Here is an 18,562-nt window from a genome sequence, read left to right on the forward strand (position 1 = left end):
TAATAGTGATTTTTTTCCCTGTATCTTCTTAGTTTGAAAATGTTATCTTTTGGATCAGGTGTTGATATCATCATTCATATAAAAATTACAGTGTTTAGTAAAAGAACGGGAAACAAAATAAAAAAGTCTTAACTAGAAATCAAATACTTGTGCCTCCATGGTAGAACAGATGGAAATATTGAAGGGGAAAAGCGCTGCAGTTTGTCTTGTCATTCCGAGGCATGTAGCAACAATTCCACATGCTCGTGTGGGTTTTAATGCCCTTGCCCACTTTCTACGTTCTTGATAAAACCAGAGAAACAATTAAAAGGTTTTGGGGGAATTACCTGTCAGGTTTCCCCTCCCTCCCTTCTCCAATATCATTACCAGTGCTTGTTTGCCAAGTATACAGCCTGTCGTCTTCTTTTTAAGGATGGGAAGAGGAGGGTGGAAATACGAAGGAGGCATGAATGTGTTTGCATGTAGCCAATCAGGAATATGCGGCTGTTCTTTTGGCTGACTTTCAAAACCAGAAGAAAAGCAGCCACCGTGCTAATTGTGGCTAGGTTTCGAACTGAAAATGTTTTGTGACAGTTGAAAGAATTTAAGGAGGAAGCAAGATCGGTTTAATGTCAGCTGCAATTAGATAATCAAGCTTTTAAATCCTCATCTGTTGATGCCTTACCCAGAGTTAAGGGGGCTATATGCTGGGGGGGGAGGGAGAAGAAGAGTTTCCCTGCATAGAAAGAGCATTTCCAAAGCTAGCAGAGCTAAGGCCTGAGCAAGCTTGCAGGTTGTCTGGGTGCACACTTGCACTGAGCGGTTTTCTTGGCAGCTCTACAGGATGAGGCTCACTCTCAACACAGCCGACATATTGAAGCTGAGAGTCCAGGCGAACCTAGATGCAGAAGGAGAGGCAGCTCTGTACACAATGTAGCGTCTTCTAGGATGGTTGGGCGTCACCTTTCGTCAGGTATTTTATTACTCATTGGCCCCTTTAGAGCAACAAGAGGAAGAAAAAAAGGGAGGGGGGAAAATAGCATCTGCTTCTGTTAAATCAGTTTATTACATAATGTTTTAGAGGCAGCAGCAGCACAGCGTCCTAAGCTTTTGGCTGCCTTTCAGGTTTGATAAAATGGCGTCCTCAGAGAAAGAGCTGCTTGCTATAGATATGCTGCGCTGGGCAGAAAAATGAAGTTATTATTTGTCATTATCTACTGCTGTTTGGTTTTGGAGTGTTAGTATTTCACAGAGTACTCATTATCTAATAATGAAGAATGTTCTCTTTTATGCTGCTCAGCTCTTTTCCTGAACACATTAAAGGTTCAGAGGGAGCATACTTCGTTGCATACCATGGCAGAAAGAGAAGAAGAAGAAGAAGAAGAAGAAGAAAAGAAAATTAGGTTTTTCCACTTGTGTGGCTTAGTATTGGATTCTGTCTGTAATTGAAGCTGTTTTATTTTGAGCTGTCTCTTAACTCTTTCATATCTGCATTAGTATTTCTGGCACAGTCTTAGAATTTAAGCATTTGTACAGTAATTCTTGTTGGACAAACTTACAATTTCCACCTAAATTTTTACAGTTGCAAAATTCAGAACACAGATATAAATACTTCACCTGTTATTATTTTTTAAAAAACAAATCCTTACAGATTTCTAACACCTTTAAAAAAAGACTTGACCCTCAGGTTATACATGCTATAGAAATCAGGGGAAGCCTCTTAATAATAAATAAACTTTTACAGATTAAAATAGATCCTTTGTGCATTTTTAAAAACCTTTTTTGTCTTCATCCTGAATATCCACATTATTATACATAAAATTCATTTTTCATTCTGCTATAGAAATTTTATATATTTATCTAATTTATATACTTAGAACATTGCCTTTTAAAATGACTTAACTGGTCTTTTAAATATATAAGAAACACGATGTTGATTTTAACTTAAATATACCCTTAATTGTTCAATATAAAGAATATTGTACTGCCAAATTTTTATTTTGATGAATCCTAATTTAGATATAGTTTATCACTTCATCCCAAAAATATTCACATTTTGTAATGAAAAATTGCCAATTATTTATAGAAGTCTTAAATATTTTTTTTTCTCTTGGCTTGAGATTTTTCTCAAAATCCCAAATAATCTCTGATAACTACACAATATGTACAGTTTACATTTAATAGTAATTCACATTGCAGAACAAAACATTATTAGAAATTAGCGAATTGATTAATATTTAAAATGTCCTGCGTACATACAATAACCTCTCTTGAATCTCTTTGTAAATAGTTCAAACTACTACTCTTATTTTCTTTGCTTTTCCTAGTCTCAAATGCTAGCTTATGCTTTGCTAGAATAGGACACAAGTAAGAAGACCGCTTGCCCTCTTCTTCCTTATGGATCCGGATTATATTGACCCCTCTGCCCACATTGTACCGTCATTTATACGTATGGGATACTAACCATTACATCCAAGTCTTAATTTTAGCATTTAAAAATCTTTGAAAGTAACATCACTGTAATGTTTGGATCTATTAGGCCTATTGTAGGTGAAGAAAGTTGGTTTTGTTAGTTGAGTCTTATAAGAGGAATCTAAGTATTGAATGTATCTAAAACCTGGATGTATTAGTATAAAGAAGAATTTTTATCATATCTTGGAATTTTTAGTGCATTGTTGTACCATGGAAGACTATATTTTAATATATAGAAAAATCTATGCTTCACCTTACTAATGCCAATCTTATATGCCATCACATAGGCTTTTTTTTCCCAGTTGTGATGTTTGAAATTGGAAATGTGTTTGAAAAATATTGTAATAAGCCATACTTATATATTGTCATTGTCAGGTGATTAATTTGCGTAATATTTGATTTTACAGACCTTGGCCACAGTGGATTGGGAGACAACTATGAGAATACGCACTGGGGACAGCAGCCCACTTTCCGAAGTGAAGCCAGTTGCGGCTGGGATAAAGTGATAATAGACAGGACTGACAAGGAAGCGTGGCCTTCCATTACAGGAACTGAGACTGAGTCTGCCTCAGAATGTACTACAGACACTGACTCTGCCTCCAACTGTGGCTCTGAGAATAGTAGCATGGCTACAGGGAGTGCCCAAGGCAACTTCACTGGACATACAAAGAAACCCAATGGCAATAATGGCACCAATGGAGCACTCATCCAAAGCACTTCTAACCAGAGTGCCCTTGGAGCTGGGGGAGCAAATGGTAATGGAAACTCGACCAGAGTGTGGGGTGTTGCCACCAATTCTAACTCTGGCTTAGCTCACTGCTCTGCTAGTGGTGGGGATGGAAAGATGGACAACATGATTGGAGATGGTAGAAGTCAGAATTGCTGGGGTGCTTCCAACTCAAATGCTGGCATTAATCTTAACCTTAACCCCAATGCCAATCCAGCTGCCTGGCCTGTACTTGGACATGAGGGAACTGTGGGAGCAGGCAACCCTTCCAGTATTTGCAGTCCAGTCAGTGCCATAGGTCAGAACATGGGCAACCAGAATGGGAACCAAGCAGGCACCTTAGGTGCTTGGGGAAACTTGTTGCCACAAGAGAGCACAGAACCACAAACGTCCACTTCTCAGAATGTGTCTTTCAGCGTACAACCTCAGAACCTTAACACTGATGGACCAAATAACACTAACCCCATGAACTCTTCACCAAACCCTATCAATGCAATGCAGACAAATGGACTGCCAAACTGGGGCATGGCTGTTGGCATGGGGGCCATCATCCCACCCCATTTGCAAAGCCTTCCTGGTGCTAATGGGACATCAGTTTCTCAAGTCAGTGGGGGTAGTGGTGAAGGAATGGGCAATTCAGTGTGGGGAATATCCCCAAATAATCCTGCCACAGGAAACAGCAATTCTGGGTTCAGTCAGGGGAATGGAGACACTGTGAACTCAGCATTAACTGCTAAGCAAAATGGATCCAGCAATGCTGTGCAAAAGGAAGGGAATGGAACAAGTGCGTGGGATCCTGCCAGTCCTGGAGTCTTAGCATGGGGCAGGGGCAATGGCAACAATAGCGTTGGTAGTATGCATTCTGGTGCTTGGGGACATTCAAACCGCAGCACTAGCAATGGTATTAATGGTGAATGGAGCAAACCCCCAAACCAGCATTCCAGTAATGACATCAGTGGAAAAGGATCAACAGGGTGGGATAGCTCTAATGTTACCAACCAGAATCCTGCCATGCAACAGGGCAATGATCAAATAAACTCTTGGGCCAAAGCTGCAGCAACTGGCAACACAGGTAGTGAAGGAAGTAATGATAGTAATGGAAGTCAAAATGAAGGCAGTACTGGAAGAGAAGGCCCTGGAGAGTGTCGAAGAAGAGATAAGGGAATGGTAGACCAAGGACAAGTCCAACTGCCAAGGAATGACCTTGACCCAAGGGTTCTTTCCAACACTGGATGGGGACAGACGCCTGTAAAACAAAACACTGCCTGGGAATTTGAAGAATCTCCAAGGTCTGATCGAAAGAATGACAATGGAACTGAGGCCTGGGGTTGTGCAGCTACTCAGCCTTCAAATGCAGGGGGCAAGAATGATGGGTCCATCATGAACAGTACAAATACCTCTTCAGTATCTGGGTGGGTCAGCTCTCCACCCGCATCCGCTCCAACTAATACAGGTTGGGGTGATAACAATAACAAAGCATCCAACGGCCCTGGGGGATGGGGAGAGCTAACAAATTCAACTGCTGTCAATAATGCTGCTGCTGCCAAAAGTGGCCACACTTGGAGTGGGACCACAAATCAGGAGGACAAGTCGCCTACTTGGGGAGAACCTCAAAAACCCAAATCTCAAAACTGGGGAGATGGACAGAAATCAAATCCAGGCTGGACTTCAAGTGGTGGAGATTGGGTTGATTCCTCATCTATCTCTGGACACTTGGGAGATGGGAAAAAGAATGGTTCTGGATGGGATGCTGACAACAGATCAGGGTCTGGTTGGAATGACACTACACGTTCTGGGACCAGTGGATGGGGAAATGGCACAAATAGCAAAGTTAATACAGGTACAAGCTGGGGAGAATCTTTAAAATCTGGTCCCCAACAAAATTGGGCTTCTAAATCCCAGGACAACAATGTGAGTAATTGGGGAGGAGCTGCTTCTGTTAAACAGACTGGATCAGGATGGGTTGGTGGACCACTCCCAGCCAAACAGAAAGATAACAGTGAAGCAACTGGGTGGGAAGAGCCCTCTCCACCCTCCATTCGGCGCAAGATGGAGATAGATGATGGTACCTCAGCTTGGGGTGATCCAAATTACAATAACAACAAGACTGTAAATATGTGGGATAGAAACAATTCTGTAATCCAGAGCAGTACCACAGCTACCACCACTACCACCACTATCAACGCAAACATGGCTGAACCACAGCCACCGCACCAGTCAAGTGCCCAGTCAAACCGGTCCCCGCTACTTGGCCCAGGTAGGATACATATTTTATTTTTATTTTTTTAGCATGAAGTAATAATACTTGTTAACTTATGTTCGCAACCTTAAATATATGTTAATATTTAAGATGAAAGTATAAGGTATAGAAATAGCTTGCATGAAACTGGTTTATTTTCCATCCAAAATGCGAAGCTTGAGCAGATATGAAAGGCTGACAATACAGTTCTAACCATAGCTGCTCGAAATAAAAATATTAAGTTCAGTTAAGCTTAATTTCAGGAAAGTGTGTTTTAGATTGTCACTTGAATTAGGAAAGCAATGTAATTATATAGATTTAAATGACGAGCAGGATTGTAAAAAAAAATTGAAACAGTATCCAACAAAATGAGACTATGGGACACTGCCATTTTTTTAAAAAAAATAGCATTACAAATTCCTTGTTAAAAGTAGAAAAAGTGGAAAAGATGCAAAGGAAATCATATTGGGTAGAGACACTAAACACTAAATGTGTTTAGGATCATAGATTGACAGTTCAGCATCACTGGCTAACACTTCATATGACTATGTCAAGTCCATCAGCACTTCACATAATTGATTCTAAAATGCTATCTTCATAATTTGTGCCATATTTCTCCTCTTTTCTTAGTTCTGTTTTCTCAGATGACCTGTGTCTTGTTTAATCTTTGATTTTCATTATCAGATACTGCATCTGATAGTGTAATAAGGTACTACATCTGAAGGTTTTTGCCAAGGAAATATTTCTTCAGTTATTGCTAACTTAAAATCTGTTTAGTTATTGGAGTCAACTTTTTTTATTCATTAGCTTTTATAAGGATATTTTTGTATGATAATATTGGAAAGCACTGGCATTAAATAAACAATAGGAGCAAAAAAACATTGATAACATCATAATGAAATGTCTGAAAACTTCCAAATCCTTTCTTCTTCTCCCCTCCCCCCCCCCAGGTTTTAGCTTTTTAGACCTCTACAGGAAGACTTCAGCTCATACTTAAAACTCTTTGTTATTTAATTTTAGTTGAAATGTATTTGTGCCATTTTCTGCGTTTCATTTGAAATAGAGGAAATAGCACAAATATTTAAAGAAACAGTTTTCCATTTCATACATTATAAATAGGAATTACCCATTTCTGATAAATATGAGGTGCCATATCTCTAGGAATGATGGAATATGTTTTGATTAGATGTGATAGCCACTGCTTCTTCCAATTACTTTTGGTTTTAAATAACTATTAACTTACTCAAGTGGAACTGGAGTATAGGCAGCTGCAGTATTGTACTCTGCTTGGAATAAAAGAATCAAGCTTGTGAAGGAGAATTTCCAGTTTGTATTTCTACAATTGTTGAATAATTGAAATACCTAATAGTTTAGAATAAAATAGAAATGTGTCTATGGAATATCTGCAGAAAAGTGAGTATAAACCATATTAAGTAAGCAAATAAATAGTTTAATCAAAGGAATACGGATTAAGCCAATAAACTGCATATGTGCTTAAGCAGTTGAGAGCAGATTAAGAGTAACTGCATCATTTATCCAAATATTCCCCTACCACAAACAATACTTGCAGGCCTATAAAAGTAGCAGAAGGGCACCTTTTCTGCCAATTCCCTTGGCTGATCGATTACAAAGTTAGGTTTTTAAAAAATATATAATATGTATTTTGCTTATTGCAACCTCCATGGATTGATAAAGATGTGCATTTATTGGGTAGCTCAGAGGCAATTAAAAATAACATAAATAGTTAAAATACAACATCAAAGTGTAGGGGGGGGGAGCAAAAATGTGGTTCTGATAAAAATATGGAGAAATAAAATATTTAATCACGCTGCAATATAAATGACAGAAGATGTAGAGGTCAAGGTGGTAAACATTCTTAGATTATCTACTGTTATGAAAATCACTGGACACTACAACCCTTCTCCCTATGGACAATCCCCTACCCAAAATCTCATCATAGCTATCCATAGTCAGATCTGTAGGCTTTTCTTTATAATTACATTTGAAGCTGAAGACTCTTTGATGTTTTCATGCAGACCATCTCTTATTCCTCCAAAGAATTGTAGAATCAGATAGCTTTTAATAATAGCATCAGCAGCCTTTCAAATGCTTTCAGAATTTCCTTCATTGTCTGTTCAACCGTCCTGAAGTAGTATTTGCCAGCAGTATGTCAAAATGACAATAGAACCTTAAGGGCACTATCGTTACCCTGTCTTGGTCTAAGGAAAGACTCCTAAAGCGATTAAAGAACTCTAAGAGGGCACTACTTGCTATGACAACAAAAGCAATTTTGATGAACAGGAGCAGTACTCTGTCACTTTCCCTAATCCATTGTCTAGTTGTTTGAATAAATGTTCCTCAGATGGTGTAGTTGGTGCTACAAAGTACTGAAATTTTAGGGGATCATCAGACTCCAGTTTGTATATCAATGGGATAACATTATGTGGCCTTGATTTTAGATTAGTTCTACTAAATATATTAACCAGAGACCAGTAGTACATTTTATAATAATAATTTTAAAAGTTTGCTTCCTCCATGTAGAAGGTATCCCATATGACAACTGTGCAGTTGTCTTCTGAAAAGGCTAACTTGGATGAGCCTTTTTGTAGGATTATTCAGAAGCTATAAATCAAACTTATAAGATAAATGCTTCTCTACAGCATATTTCTGATAGTGTGCATCAGGCTGGGTGGATGGTTTTAAAGACCATTTAATATCATTTTGAATAGAGAACTAAAAACTATCGTAATGGAGATGGGATTTAATTATGACAATTCTTGAAATTCTATTTACATATATTTTATGTCTTTGAAAGGTGATTGGGTATTTTCTCAAGTTTGAGAAAGTCGTTGATCGGTTTTTTCTAAAAATTCTAAAAGTAGCACTATTAAATCACAATAAGATATTATGCATTAAGAATACTAAGTATTACTTACTTTATATCTGGTAATCCTAGAATATTCAAATAAATATGAACTATGTTAGTCATATGACTCCAAGAGCATCCTATATTCTAAATTCTACTAATGTTATGCAACTATCTGTAAGGCTACATTTCCTTTTAGGTTACCTTTGTATAAATGCAGTATTGCTTGCTTTAGTTCATTTGAGAACACATAGCTGATTTTAAAAAAACTAGTCTCCATTAATAAATTATTAATCATATTTTTAAAAACAGTGAAAGAATATATCATCAAACAGTCAAGAGTGGATAGCTTTTCACAGTTAAGTCAACCTGAAGATTTTAAGGAAGTTCAAATAATGGTTCTGGAATGGTTCTTATTTGGACCAGCAAGAATGCTTTACTATATGAATCAGTTTAGTTTGAAAAATTACATTCAAAAATTTTCCAGATAAAATAAATCAGCTTTGAATTATTTTATCTGAATATAGCAATAGCAGTAGACTTATATACCGCTTCATAGGCCTTTCAGGCCTCTCTAAGCGGTTTACAGAGAGTCAGCATATTGCCCCCAACAATCTGGGTCCTCATTTTACCCACCTCGGAAGGATGGAAGGCTGAGTCAACCCTGAGCCGGTGAGATTTGAACCGCTGACCTGCTGATCTAGCAGTAGCCTGCAGTGCTGCATTTAACCACTGTGCCACCTTGGCTCTTCTGAATAATTTGTGTATGTTCCAATACCTCGCAATTTGCCCTCTTCAGTCGGGTTCTGTCATTTTCCATATTGAGCCAATGAAAATACCTGAATGCCTAATTTTTTGGTTTAGAATAATTTTACTAATGACTTGCTTTGCTTGGTTGTAGTGTTTTGTATACATATGTAAATAGTGCAACTATCCATAGCTATTCTTAAAGCATTAGTAGAACTTGGATTTTTCCACAGGATTTAAATATCAGCAACACCCAATTTATTATTTAAGATTTTTCATACTAACCATCATTATGACTTTGCAACTTTTGGGGATTCAGTTTCAACTCTGGAGAACTTTACAAACTATGCATGTCTTAAGGGATGTTATTGTTGTCATATAATTATAATTAATTTGGCATGGCATGAACTCCCTTGTTGTGAGTAATAATTTACACAATATGTGGCTCAGTACACAATGTATTTAGCAATTATTTCTATCTTACCGATTGATTGTTTTTAATAATTACTGAATTTGAAAAGAACCATGGGAAACTGTTCTTTTTCTTTTACAGAGTAGATTTTCTAGTGTTATTATAGTATTGATCCTGATTCAATAGAGAAGCTGAAAGCTTTTAAAAGAATACATATTGGAACATTTCAATATCTTCCCAGCAGCTGTTCTTAAAGGGAATATTAAAAAAAAAATCCCCTACAAACTTAGGCTATGCTGTTTGGAGAAGAATCCATTCAATCTGTAGCTTATAACTTTTCATATTTTTCCTTCTGTATAGTGGAAGTTCCACTTTATACCTCCATATTTGGCAAAATAACATGTGAATTATGATTTATTTTATCAGACTTGTACAGACTTGTAATACAGACTTGTATTTCCTTGAAGTTTCTCTATTTACATAGTATTTACTATCTATTTAGTGGCTTCCTTCATAATATTTAATTGTACTTAATTTCCTGAATGGTAATGTAATTATGGTGGGATATGATTACATAATAAATCAATTAGTGAAGGCTTTTTTAATATAAAGTCCTGTTAGAAGCAATCTCAAATCTATATATGAACATGTGTTCCTTACTTCAGAACTCCTACTTTATGAAACACTCCTATCTATATCCATTCTGTTATGATTTTCTTGTTAGTTATTTTCTGCAGTTTTTCCATAATCCTGTTATTCCTTATTCCATTGCTTTTCATGTCTTTCCCCAATTTTTCAAACCCTTTTTATTTTAGTACCTTTTTTTTTTAAAGCCACGTTATGCAACGTGGCCCTTTTGTTTGAAAAGAAAGTCAACCAGTTTCTGGTGATTGTTTTAGCATTCCACACCAGTTTTAATGTACAAAATGCTAGGTAGATCCTATTATCCTTGTAATAATCTTCTAAAGTCATTCCTTTGTTCTTGGATATGGATTTGTCCAAATGTTTCTAACAGATGGATAAACAGGGATTTGTGCAAAGGTCTTGAAGAAACTCCTTCCACTACCCTAGTTTTGAGATGTACACCACTGAAGAGATGTCATTCTGTAGATGGCCCAGAAATAATTTGCCTTTTTATATATTTGACTACAAGATGTTTCAATACTCTACCAAAATAGTAATACAATTGAACATCCTTCCTTAATACACAATAACTGCTATCAAACTGGATTATTCAAAATAGTCAGTTTAAGGTTTAAAAATTATTGTTTCATGATATATAAAAAAGGGTTGTTGCTGTGTTGAAAATAGGGGGAGAGTGTGTTAGAATAACACATAGCATTAAAAACATTTTAATTAAAAATCAGAGATAAACGTGTATTTTAAAAGCCCTTTTAAAAGTTATGAATGAAGCCAACACTGTTTTTCGCAGGGTGAATTTCAGAGTTTTGCTTTGAATGAATTGGAAAATTCTTGTGACTTCAGTCATCTAAATGAATGAGTAGATGCTTTTGCTTATTGTGGAAGTGTAATATTTTTATAACTTAGTTGTAAGTCAATAAAAATTATATTTTTTTATAACTTAGTAAACTCTGAAAAGATTTGAATGGGAAAAGATTTAGCAAAGCATTCTTACTGTAGTGCAGTGATTCTTGAACCTTCCTTTAAGAAAAGAAAATCTTGTTTAGGTGACTAAACTTTATGTGAGCTTGCTTCAAATTATCTATAATTTTTAAGTAAAATGATTAAAAATGTCATATTAACAATTAATTCTATGTTTTGCTTTCAACATTGCTTTTCAATTTCTGATTTCAGCAGGTTGGGGAGAGATGCCTGCTGTCCATGCAAAGCCTGAAGTTTCATGGGGAGAACCTTCCTCCCCTTCTGCTGCAGTTGATAATGGCACTTCAGCCTGGGGGAAGCCCCCTAGCAGTGGTACAGGGTGGGGAGATAACTCTGCTGAGTCAGCAGGGACATATGGAAGAGTGAGCGCACCAGCTGCTGCCCCAGCACTGTGCAAACCAGGTAAATCGGTAGTTCATTGTTTGGCTTGGCTAAGGTGGAAGAAAAAAATACTGCTTTTATGTTCTTTTTCAATTTAAATAGGTATTCTTTTATGTTGTGTAAGATGAAAGGCTTGTCAGCAGCTAGAATTGCTGTCCTTTTTGTTGATTCATCTGTAAGCTCTCCAATTTTATACCAGTGAAATAAAATATGGTGTTGCTATGATTACAGATGGCAAGATTTAAAGAGACTAGGAAAACTTGCTTAAATCTTCCACTTTTCCCCCCATAGCTTCTAAATCTTCTATGCAAGAAGGCTGGGGCAGTGGTGGAGATGAAGTAAATCTCAGTACAAGTCAGTGGGAAGATGAAGAAGGAGATATGTGGAATAATACTGCTTCGCAAGAGAGCAATTCCTCTTGTAGCTCCTGGGGGAATGCCCCAAAGAAAGGACTTCAGAAGGTAAGACTGAAACAGCTGGGTTACAAGTATCAACAATTTCATAGTCAAATGTTCAAGCAATAATACTGCTTTCTTTATTGAATAACTCAAAACAATTATTATTATACAGACCAATGTACTTTATTATTCTATGGAAGAGTAATGGCCATTATTTCCATGTTTTATTGATGCTGTTGTTGTTATTGTTGTTGTATGAGCTTGGTACTCCAAAGCAGATATGCTTAACAAAATTAATTCTAAGTAGCATGCATTTTGTAGAACCATAAACTTTTATTAAAACCATTTTACAACAATCACATCAATACAAAATAATTAGACTACTAAATTGTTGCCTTATAGTCACATCTCAGCAGACAAGAGTTCCAAAGTGAGGGTAGTTGAGCTGAAAAGGCCAGAGTCCCAGACCTCACTCACACCTTAAGAGAGGAGGATCTACAGCATGCCCTTTTGACCCCTGCCTTTTTGATGGACAGATTCTACCTGGAGCAGAAAGACCCCAAGTCTAGCAAGGATCCAATGTTATTAGAGGTTTTACAGCTAACAGCCAGAATCTTGGTGGAAACACTTTGCTTTGTATCTTTAAAAAGAATATTTGCGATTACTGTGGATCATATCAGTTATGAGTTTAGTTTGCCCATTTGGATGAACATAAATATTGAAATTATCATTTAGCACTTAAGGAAGTCTCACTGTTTTATTACTGTTTGATATATGGAGAAGAATTGTTTGCGGCTGGCATGGCCCATAAACTTAATAAAATATGAATTATTCAGTTAAACCTATGGGAAGGTTATTCCAGAAATATTACTAATTTATAATTTAGTATTCTTATTCTTTAATTAATATAGATACAAGCATAATTTAGGTGTCCACTGGAACGTTGACCTTGTGAAGCAATGTAAGAGCACTGATAGACTTACTAAGATGATTTTTTGAGGGGCTGTAATTTATTTAATCAATCATAGCAATAGCAATAATAATAGCAGTTAGACTTATATACCGCTTCATAGGGCTTTCAGCCCTCTCTAAGCGGTTTACAGAGTCAGCATATTGCCCCCAACAACAATCCGGGTCCTCATTTTACCCACCTCGGAAGTATGGAAGGCTGAGTCAACCCTGAGCCGGTGAGATTTGAACAGCCGAACTGCAGAACTGCAGTCAGCTGAAGTAGCCTGCAGTGCTGCATTTAACCACTGCGCCACCTCGGCTCTAGATTATGTATGTATTTATATTTATGATAGGGTTTATGCCCCAACTTAATCAATCAATTCTTGGTGGCTTATACTGAATAAAGCAAAATAACAACATGTTAATTTCACATGATAGGTTGCTCAGATTAATTAAAAAAACATCTACTTTAATCTGATCCATAGATCAGAGCAAAAGAGAGGAACATGGTGGTAGACCCAAAATTCACTGCAGTTTCTATTTACTGCAGGGGCGTGCAGTCAGGGGAGGCAGGGCCTCACCACTGTCATCATGAAAAGAAAAGAAAAATGTAAAAGGAAAAAGGCTGAGGTAGTTGCTGCCAGAGTCACAGTGGATGACTCTGCTTAGTGCTTAACTGTGTAAAAAAGCCTCTTTAAAAGTGCCTTCTACAGGGGGCTGCAGGAGAACGAGGTGCCTCATTTAGTCTGACTTTATTATCACTCGAGCAGAGCTAAGCAAGGGTTAAAAGCTGAAAATTCTTAATGTAGATGAGGCACGTCGTTCTCTCGCCTCCTGTAGAGGGCGGTTTTTAGAGGCTTTTTAGAGGCTCTGGGATCAACTAGCTCAGCCTGGCCTCAGAGCTCATGCCTTTCTCCTTTTACATTTTTTTTCTTTTCATGAGGGCAGGCAAGAGCAGAGTTGAAATCCTCTCTGAAATAGCTGGAAAAGGTGCGTGTGTGGGGAGGGGGGAGTAATTCAAAAGGTTTGATTGCATGCAGAGCCACGTTACCTTTTCAAACACAAGACACACACAAAGACACACAAACACCTGGATAAAAATATATAAGCCCAGCTTCACTGATTACAAGTTTGAAAAGGCAACATGGCAATCAAAGGTTCGGATCGGAAGGCAGCAGGGGAATAGGGGAGGTTTGGCAGAGGAGCTACTTTCAAGCCATTGGAAAATATATCCAATCCAACTTCTGTGTTTGTGTTTGTTTGAGAGAGAGTGAGTAAGAGAGGGATCCAACTTCTCTGTGTGCGTGTGTCTGTTTGGGGGGGGGGGAGAGAGGAAGGAAGGAGTGGGAGAAGAAAAAGAATGAAGGAAAACTTATTTAGCAAAAATGCTGTCGCTTTAAATCAGAACTGAGCATGCCTGGCTGTGAAATTCTGGGAGTTGAAGTCCACAAGTCTAAAAAAATTTGAAACCCCTGTGTCAGTGCCTCACCAGCTATAAACCTCACCGCAGGTCATTGATTTACTGCCATGTCCAAAATGTTCCATATTCAAAATATTATACTACAGTAACTATATACATCTGTGCCCTACTGATAATTTAAGGGTTATAATGTATATAGGCTGCAATTCTGTATCTACTTAGTAGGAAATAAGGCAGGGCTACCATTAGGTTTCAAAAAGCTCCGTATTTTCTTTGCTGCCATCTCATGGTTGTCCAGATTTGCAAGCTAGGTAGAACAGTGCTAGAGTAAAGTTCATTAAATGTAATAGGATTTTTCTGAGTACCTACATTTAGAATTTGGTTGTCTTATTTCTTTTCATTTTTGTAGGGCATGAAGACATCTAGTAAGCAAGATGAGGCCTGGATCATGAATCGTCTGATAAAACAGCTTACAGATATGGGCTTCCCAGTAAGTTATATTCAAATTTCAACATATTCTAAATGTGAAATTGATTCTCTTCCAAGCATGTCATTAAGATCAGACTGTAGGTGAGTTGACAAAAAAACAGCTGATAAATTTCAAAACAGATACAGAGCATAACTAGCAGATTAGAGGCAATAGCATGGAGTGAGGGACAGAAAGGGGATAACTTCAAAAGTTGAAACCAATATGAAACCAGCTCTGTCCATTTTCTCCAAATGAAGCACTGCTGTACATATTGAAGGAGACTGACCTTGGGTCACAGTGCTCCTTTTGTCATATTTATGAAAGCAATTAATCTTATAGATGTCTGGGATTAGAGGCCCTTTTCATTCTAAAATAATTGGCCAAAAGCTGGTTAAAGGTAAAGTTGTTTAGCATATAGAAGATGGAAACTTGTTAAGAACCAGTTTCCTTTTACAAAATTAAATCTTATCAATATCTGAGAATTCTATTTCACTTTAAGAGATTTTTTTTTAATCAGATTAAAGACCCCTGAGGATATATTTTTGATATCAGTTGTAAATTGCCTGAGGAAGTCTTAATGTAATTAGTAATTTGTTACAAAACAAAAGATTTATTAGTTTTGCAGCTTCTTTTGTATGTCCAGTGTAACATTTTTTTCCATGTCATTCTTCCAGTCTGTCATTTTTAAATCCACTTTCAAAGTAATCACAATCAAAACCTGGCTGTGCCGGCAGGCCTGGGTTTGATGAGTTCCCCTCCCCTCTCGACTTGTATGGCCGTATGACTCTTGTGTATTTTAATTATATGTATTGTGTTTGTATCCCCTTTCCCCTTTTGAGTTGTTTGCCACCCTGAGTCCCTCCCGGAGAAGGGCGGCATACAAATAAATTAAATCTGAATCTGAATCTGAAGTCAGATAATCCTTGTCCTCTCAGATGCAAATAAAATTAGCTTCTGGTTCCATTGTTCGAAAATATCCTTCAATGTGTCCAATGTTAATATATTTTGTTTCATTTTGTACAGACAGTCCCTGGGTTAAGAGCAACTGACTTAATGGGCAACCCATACTTACGAATGAGCTGCCTATTACTAAAACTGGCAGATGCATTGTCCTTTCTCAAGCCAACGAACCGTCGAATCTTTACAATATTTTTATGATCTATTGAAGCTGTGTGTTTTTAATATACAGCCTGTTTTCAGTAGTTCTTTAAAACATTGTGGAACTTCCGCTGTTCATTGACTTGAGGAAAGTGAATGCCATCCACCATTTTAGTAATTGTACCCCAAATGGCAACCCATTTGTAAGTAAGAATTTTGACTTACATACAAATTCAAGTGAATGACAGAGTTAGGAATCAAATTCATTCTTAACCTGGAGGGATGCCTGTAATTAGCAAGTTGAGTAAGTTGAAATTAAGTTTAAAAATCTTGCTCAAAGTAAAAAGGTATTCTACCGCAAATTTGTGAAAGAGGAAGAAGGGCTTGGGTGCAATCCTAAAACATCAGCATTGACAAAATCACTATCAATCAATTGCAGAAAACAGCTTTGCTTGGAACAGCTTACATACCGTGACAATACCTTTAACACTATCAAACAACATCTCCCTATCCCAGGTCTTTGGGAAAGATTCGATCAGGGGATTTAAAATGCCAACTCTTCTCTATAAACATCTGGCTGACCATGTAATGGACCAGAATTTATTAAATTTGTATGCCCAATTCTCAGTGACACTGATTGATTCACGACAAAATCAATAAAAGATAAAAGTTGGCAAGAATGATAAAGTGATCAGTCTCACTCTTCCTTGCCAAAAGCCTTGATGAAAAAAGAAGTGAATGAGAGATAATTAGGAGAAAAAAATCAAAACACCAGTAGACTGGGTGTATGGAGAAAACACTGAAAACCCTAGCATTTGATTGTTCTGCAGATTATTGGAAGTGGATTATGCTAGGGTCATGATGGCGAATCTATGGCACCCATGCCGGAACTGACACATAGAGCCACACGAACTGTTGCCTGCTGCTCTTTTGGGTTCAGGTGCACCAGCCAGCTGGTCTTCACTTGCGTGGGAGTGCCAGAAACCGGAAGAGCAATAGTCGCCCAGTGCGTATGCACACGCTGGAAAGATGATCTTCCGGTTTCCAGCACACGCATGTGCACCAAGTGGCTGCTCTTCTGGTTTTTGGCATGCATGCACATATGAAGACCAGGTGGCTGGTGCACATGCATGCGCCAGAAACCAGAAAATCAACTTCCTGGCGTACACATGTGCACTTGCCAGCTGCTCTTCTGGTTTCTGGCACATGCGCTCCCGTTTCAGCGCTCAGTGCCAAAAAGGTTCAACACTGTTCTAGGATATGGTATGAAGCTTATAGTATGAAAACAAACTATCTTTAAAGTTAAAAAGCAAGCAAACAAATGAAAAAAATCTATATATTAAATTTACAGTCACTATTTTACTAGAAATATTATATAATATTATATATTGCTATAGTACAATCAGATACAAAATATTATTTAAAATATAAAATATGTGCCAAAGAAGAACATATTGCTTCATCCTTAGGTAGAAATTATTACCTTTTCCAGAATGGACAAATTGTACATTTCTAAAAGCCAATCTAATATCTAGTATAATGTCACTTTTCCAATTTTTCATTATTATTCTTAGACATCTCACATGCACTGTACAGTCATAATTCCTGATTCCAAAGCTTTGATGAATAATTCAACATCACATTAACTTCTTTAACATTTAAAGGTTTTCCCATAAATCTACTTATGTGCATTAAAATACTATTTCAGAAAAGTATCTTATGTTCAATGAACTCTTGAAAAAAAAATTACATTACATCTTTAACAAAAAAGTCTAATGTTTTTTGAGTATATTCTTTAGGGTGTTCTCATTTATTGTAAATATAATTATTTTTATGAATCAGATTTATTTTCAAATCTGTTGATACCATTTTAACATTTATAAAAATATGAAGGCCATTTTGCCTCTTTCTAGTTCTTTGGTCCATATTTGAAATATCCCAGTAGTGCCTACTTTAAATATTCTTGATTTTTGATAAAGTTACGTTCTGAATTTATCTTCTGAAATCATCTCTGCCTCTATTACATATTTCTATACAATTGTTTCAAAACAGTAAAGCTCCTGGCCTAAGTGGTTATTCAATGGAATGGTACAATGCATTTGCAAATTTTCCGGCCATTACAATCACAGTTCATTGAAAATGTAATAGTTTAGTAAAAAAAAAAAAAAGATTTATTGGGTGTTCCTAAGATAAAAATGGACTGCAAGAAAAGAACCCAGATCAAAGAGTATCAAAAAAACCCTTCATTTCAACCCTGAGCTAGAAATATTCTCCTCTATAGAATGGACTATATTTTTTAAAACAAATGATTATTAGATGTGATCTCCCAAGGAATTTTGTTCATTGGATTACAGTTCATTATCTGCATTAAAGTAATAATAAATCAAAAGATTTCTGACTATCCCCTTTCGCCCTTGCTATTTATTTGATTGTTGAACTTTTAGCTGATACTGTAAGGCTATCTTTGGACGTTAAAGGCACTGTTTTCAGGGTGTGTACAAATAATTTAATATGCTGATGATATTTTGTAGATTTGGAGACGTATTTCATGTTTTTGCCTAATTTTATAAAAACTTCAGTATTTCAGAGAGTACTGTGTCTATAAGATTAACTAAGATAAAACTTGCTTACTTCCCTTAGGCTCTAACATCACACAGTTATATAGAGTGTTGGTTTTGTCATTTCTATATATTAAGTATCTTGGATTTTACATTTCTCAAAATATTTCTAATATTTGATGTGGAAATAAATACTTTGAATTTTTTATTTAATAAAATGAA

General features: G+C 36.8%; 1 protein-coding gene across 6 annotated transcripts in view; it reads left to right on the forward strand.

Moving 5' to 3' along the window:
* TNRC6C (trinucleotide repeat containing adaptor 6C) overlaps nt 1–18,562 on the forward strand; it is a 136,644-nt gene that overhangs the window by 77,949 nt on the left and 40,133 nt on the right. For 5 of the 6 annotated variants that reach the window (XM_087709858.1, XM_087709860.1, XM_087709863.1 and 2 more), the window contains exons 5-8: nt 2,859–5,435; nt 11,258–11,467; nt 11,738–11,907; nt 14,625–14,705. In XM_087709858.1, coding sequence (XP_087565984.1) covers nt 2,859–5,435; nt 11,258–11,467; nt 11,738–11,907; nt 14,625–14,705 — 3,038 coding nt within the window. The remainder of the gene's footprint in view (nt 1–2,858; nt 5,436–11,257; nt 11,468–11,737; nt 11,908–14,624; nt 14,706–18,562) is intronic. The other variant, XM_087709859.1, reaches the window with a different exon arrangement.

This window comes from Thamnophis sirtalis, unplaced genomic scaffold (genome assembly GCF_051295495.1).
Source record: "Thamnophis sirtalis isolate CommonGarterSnake01/CBP01778 unplaced genomic scaffold, rThaSir2_p1.2 scaffold_3, whole genome shotgun sequence".
Lineage (NCBI taxonomy): Eukaryota > Metazoa > Chordata > Lepidosauria > Squamata > Natricidae > Thamnophis > Thamnophis sirtalis.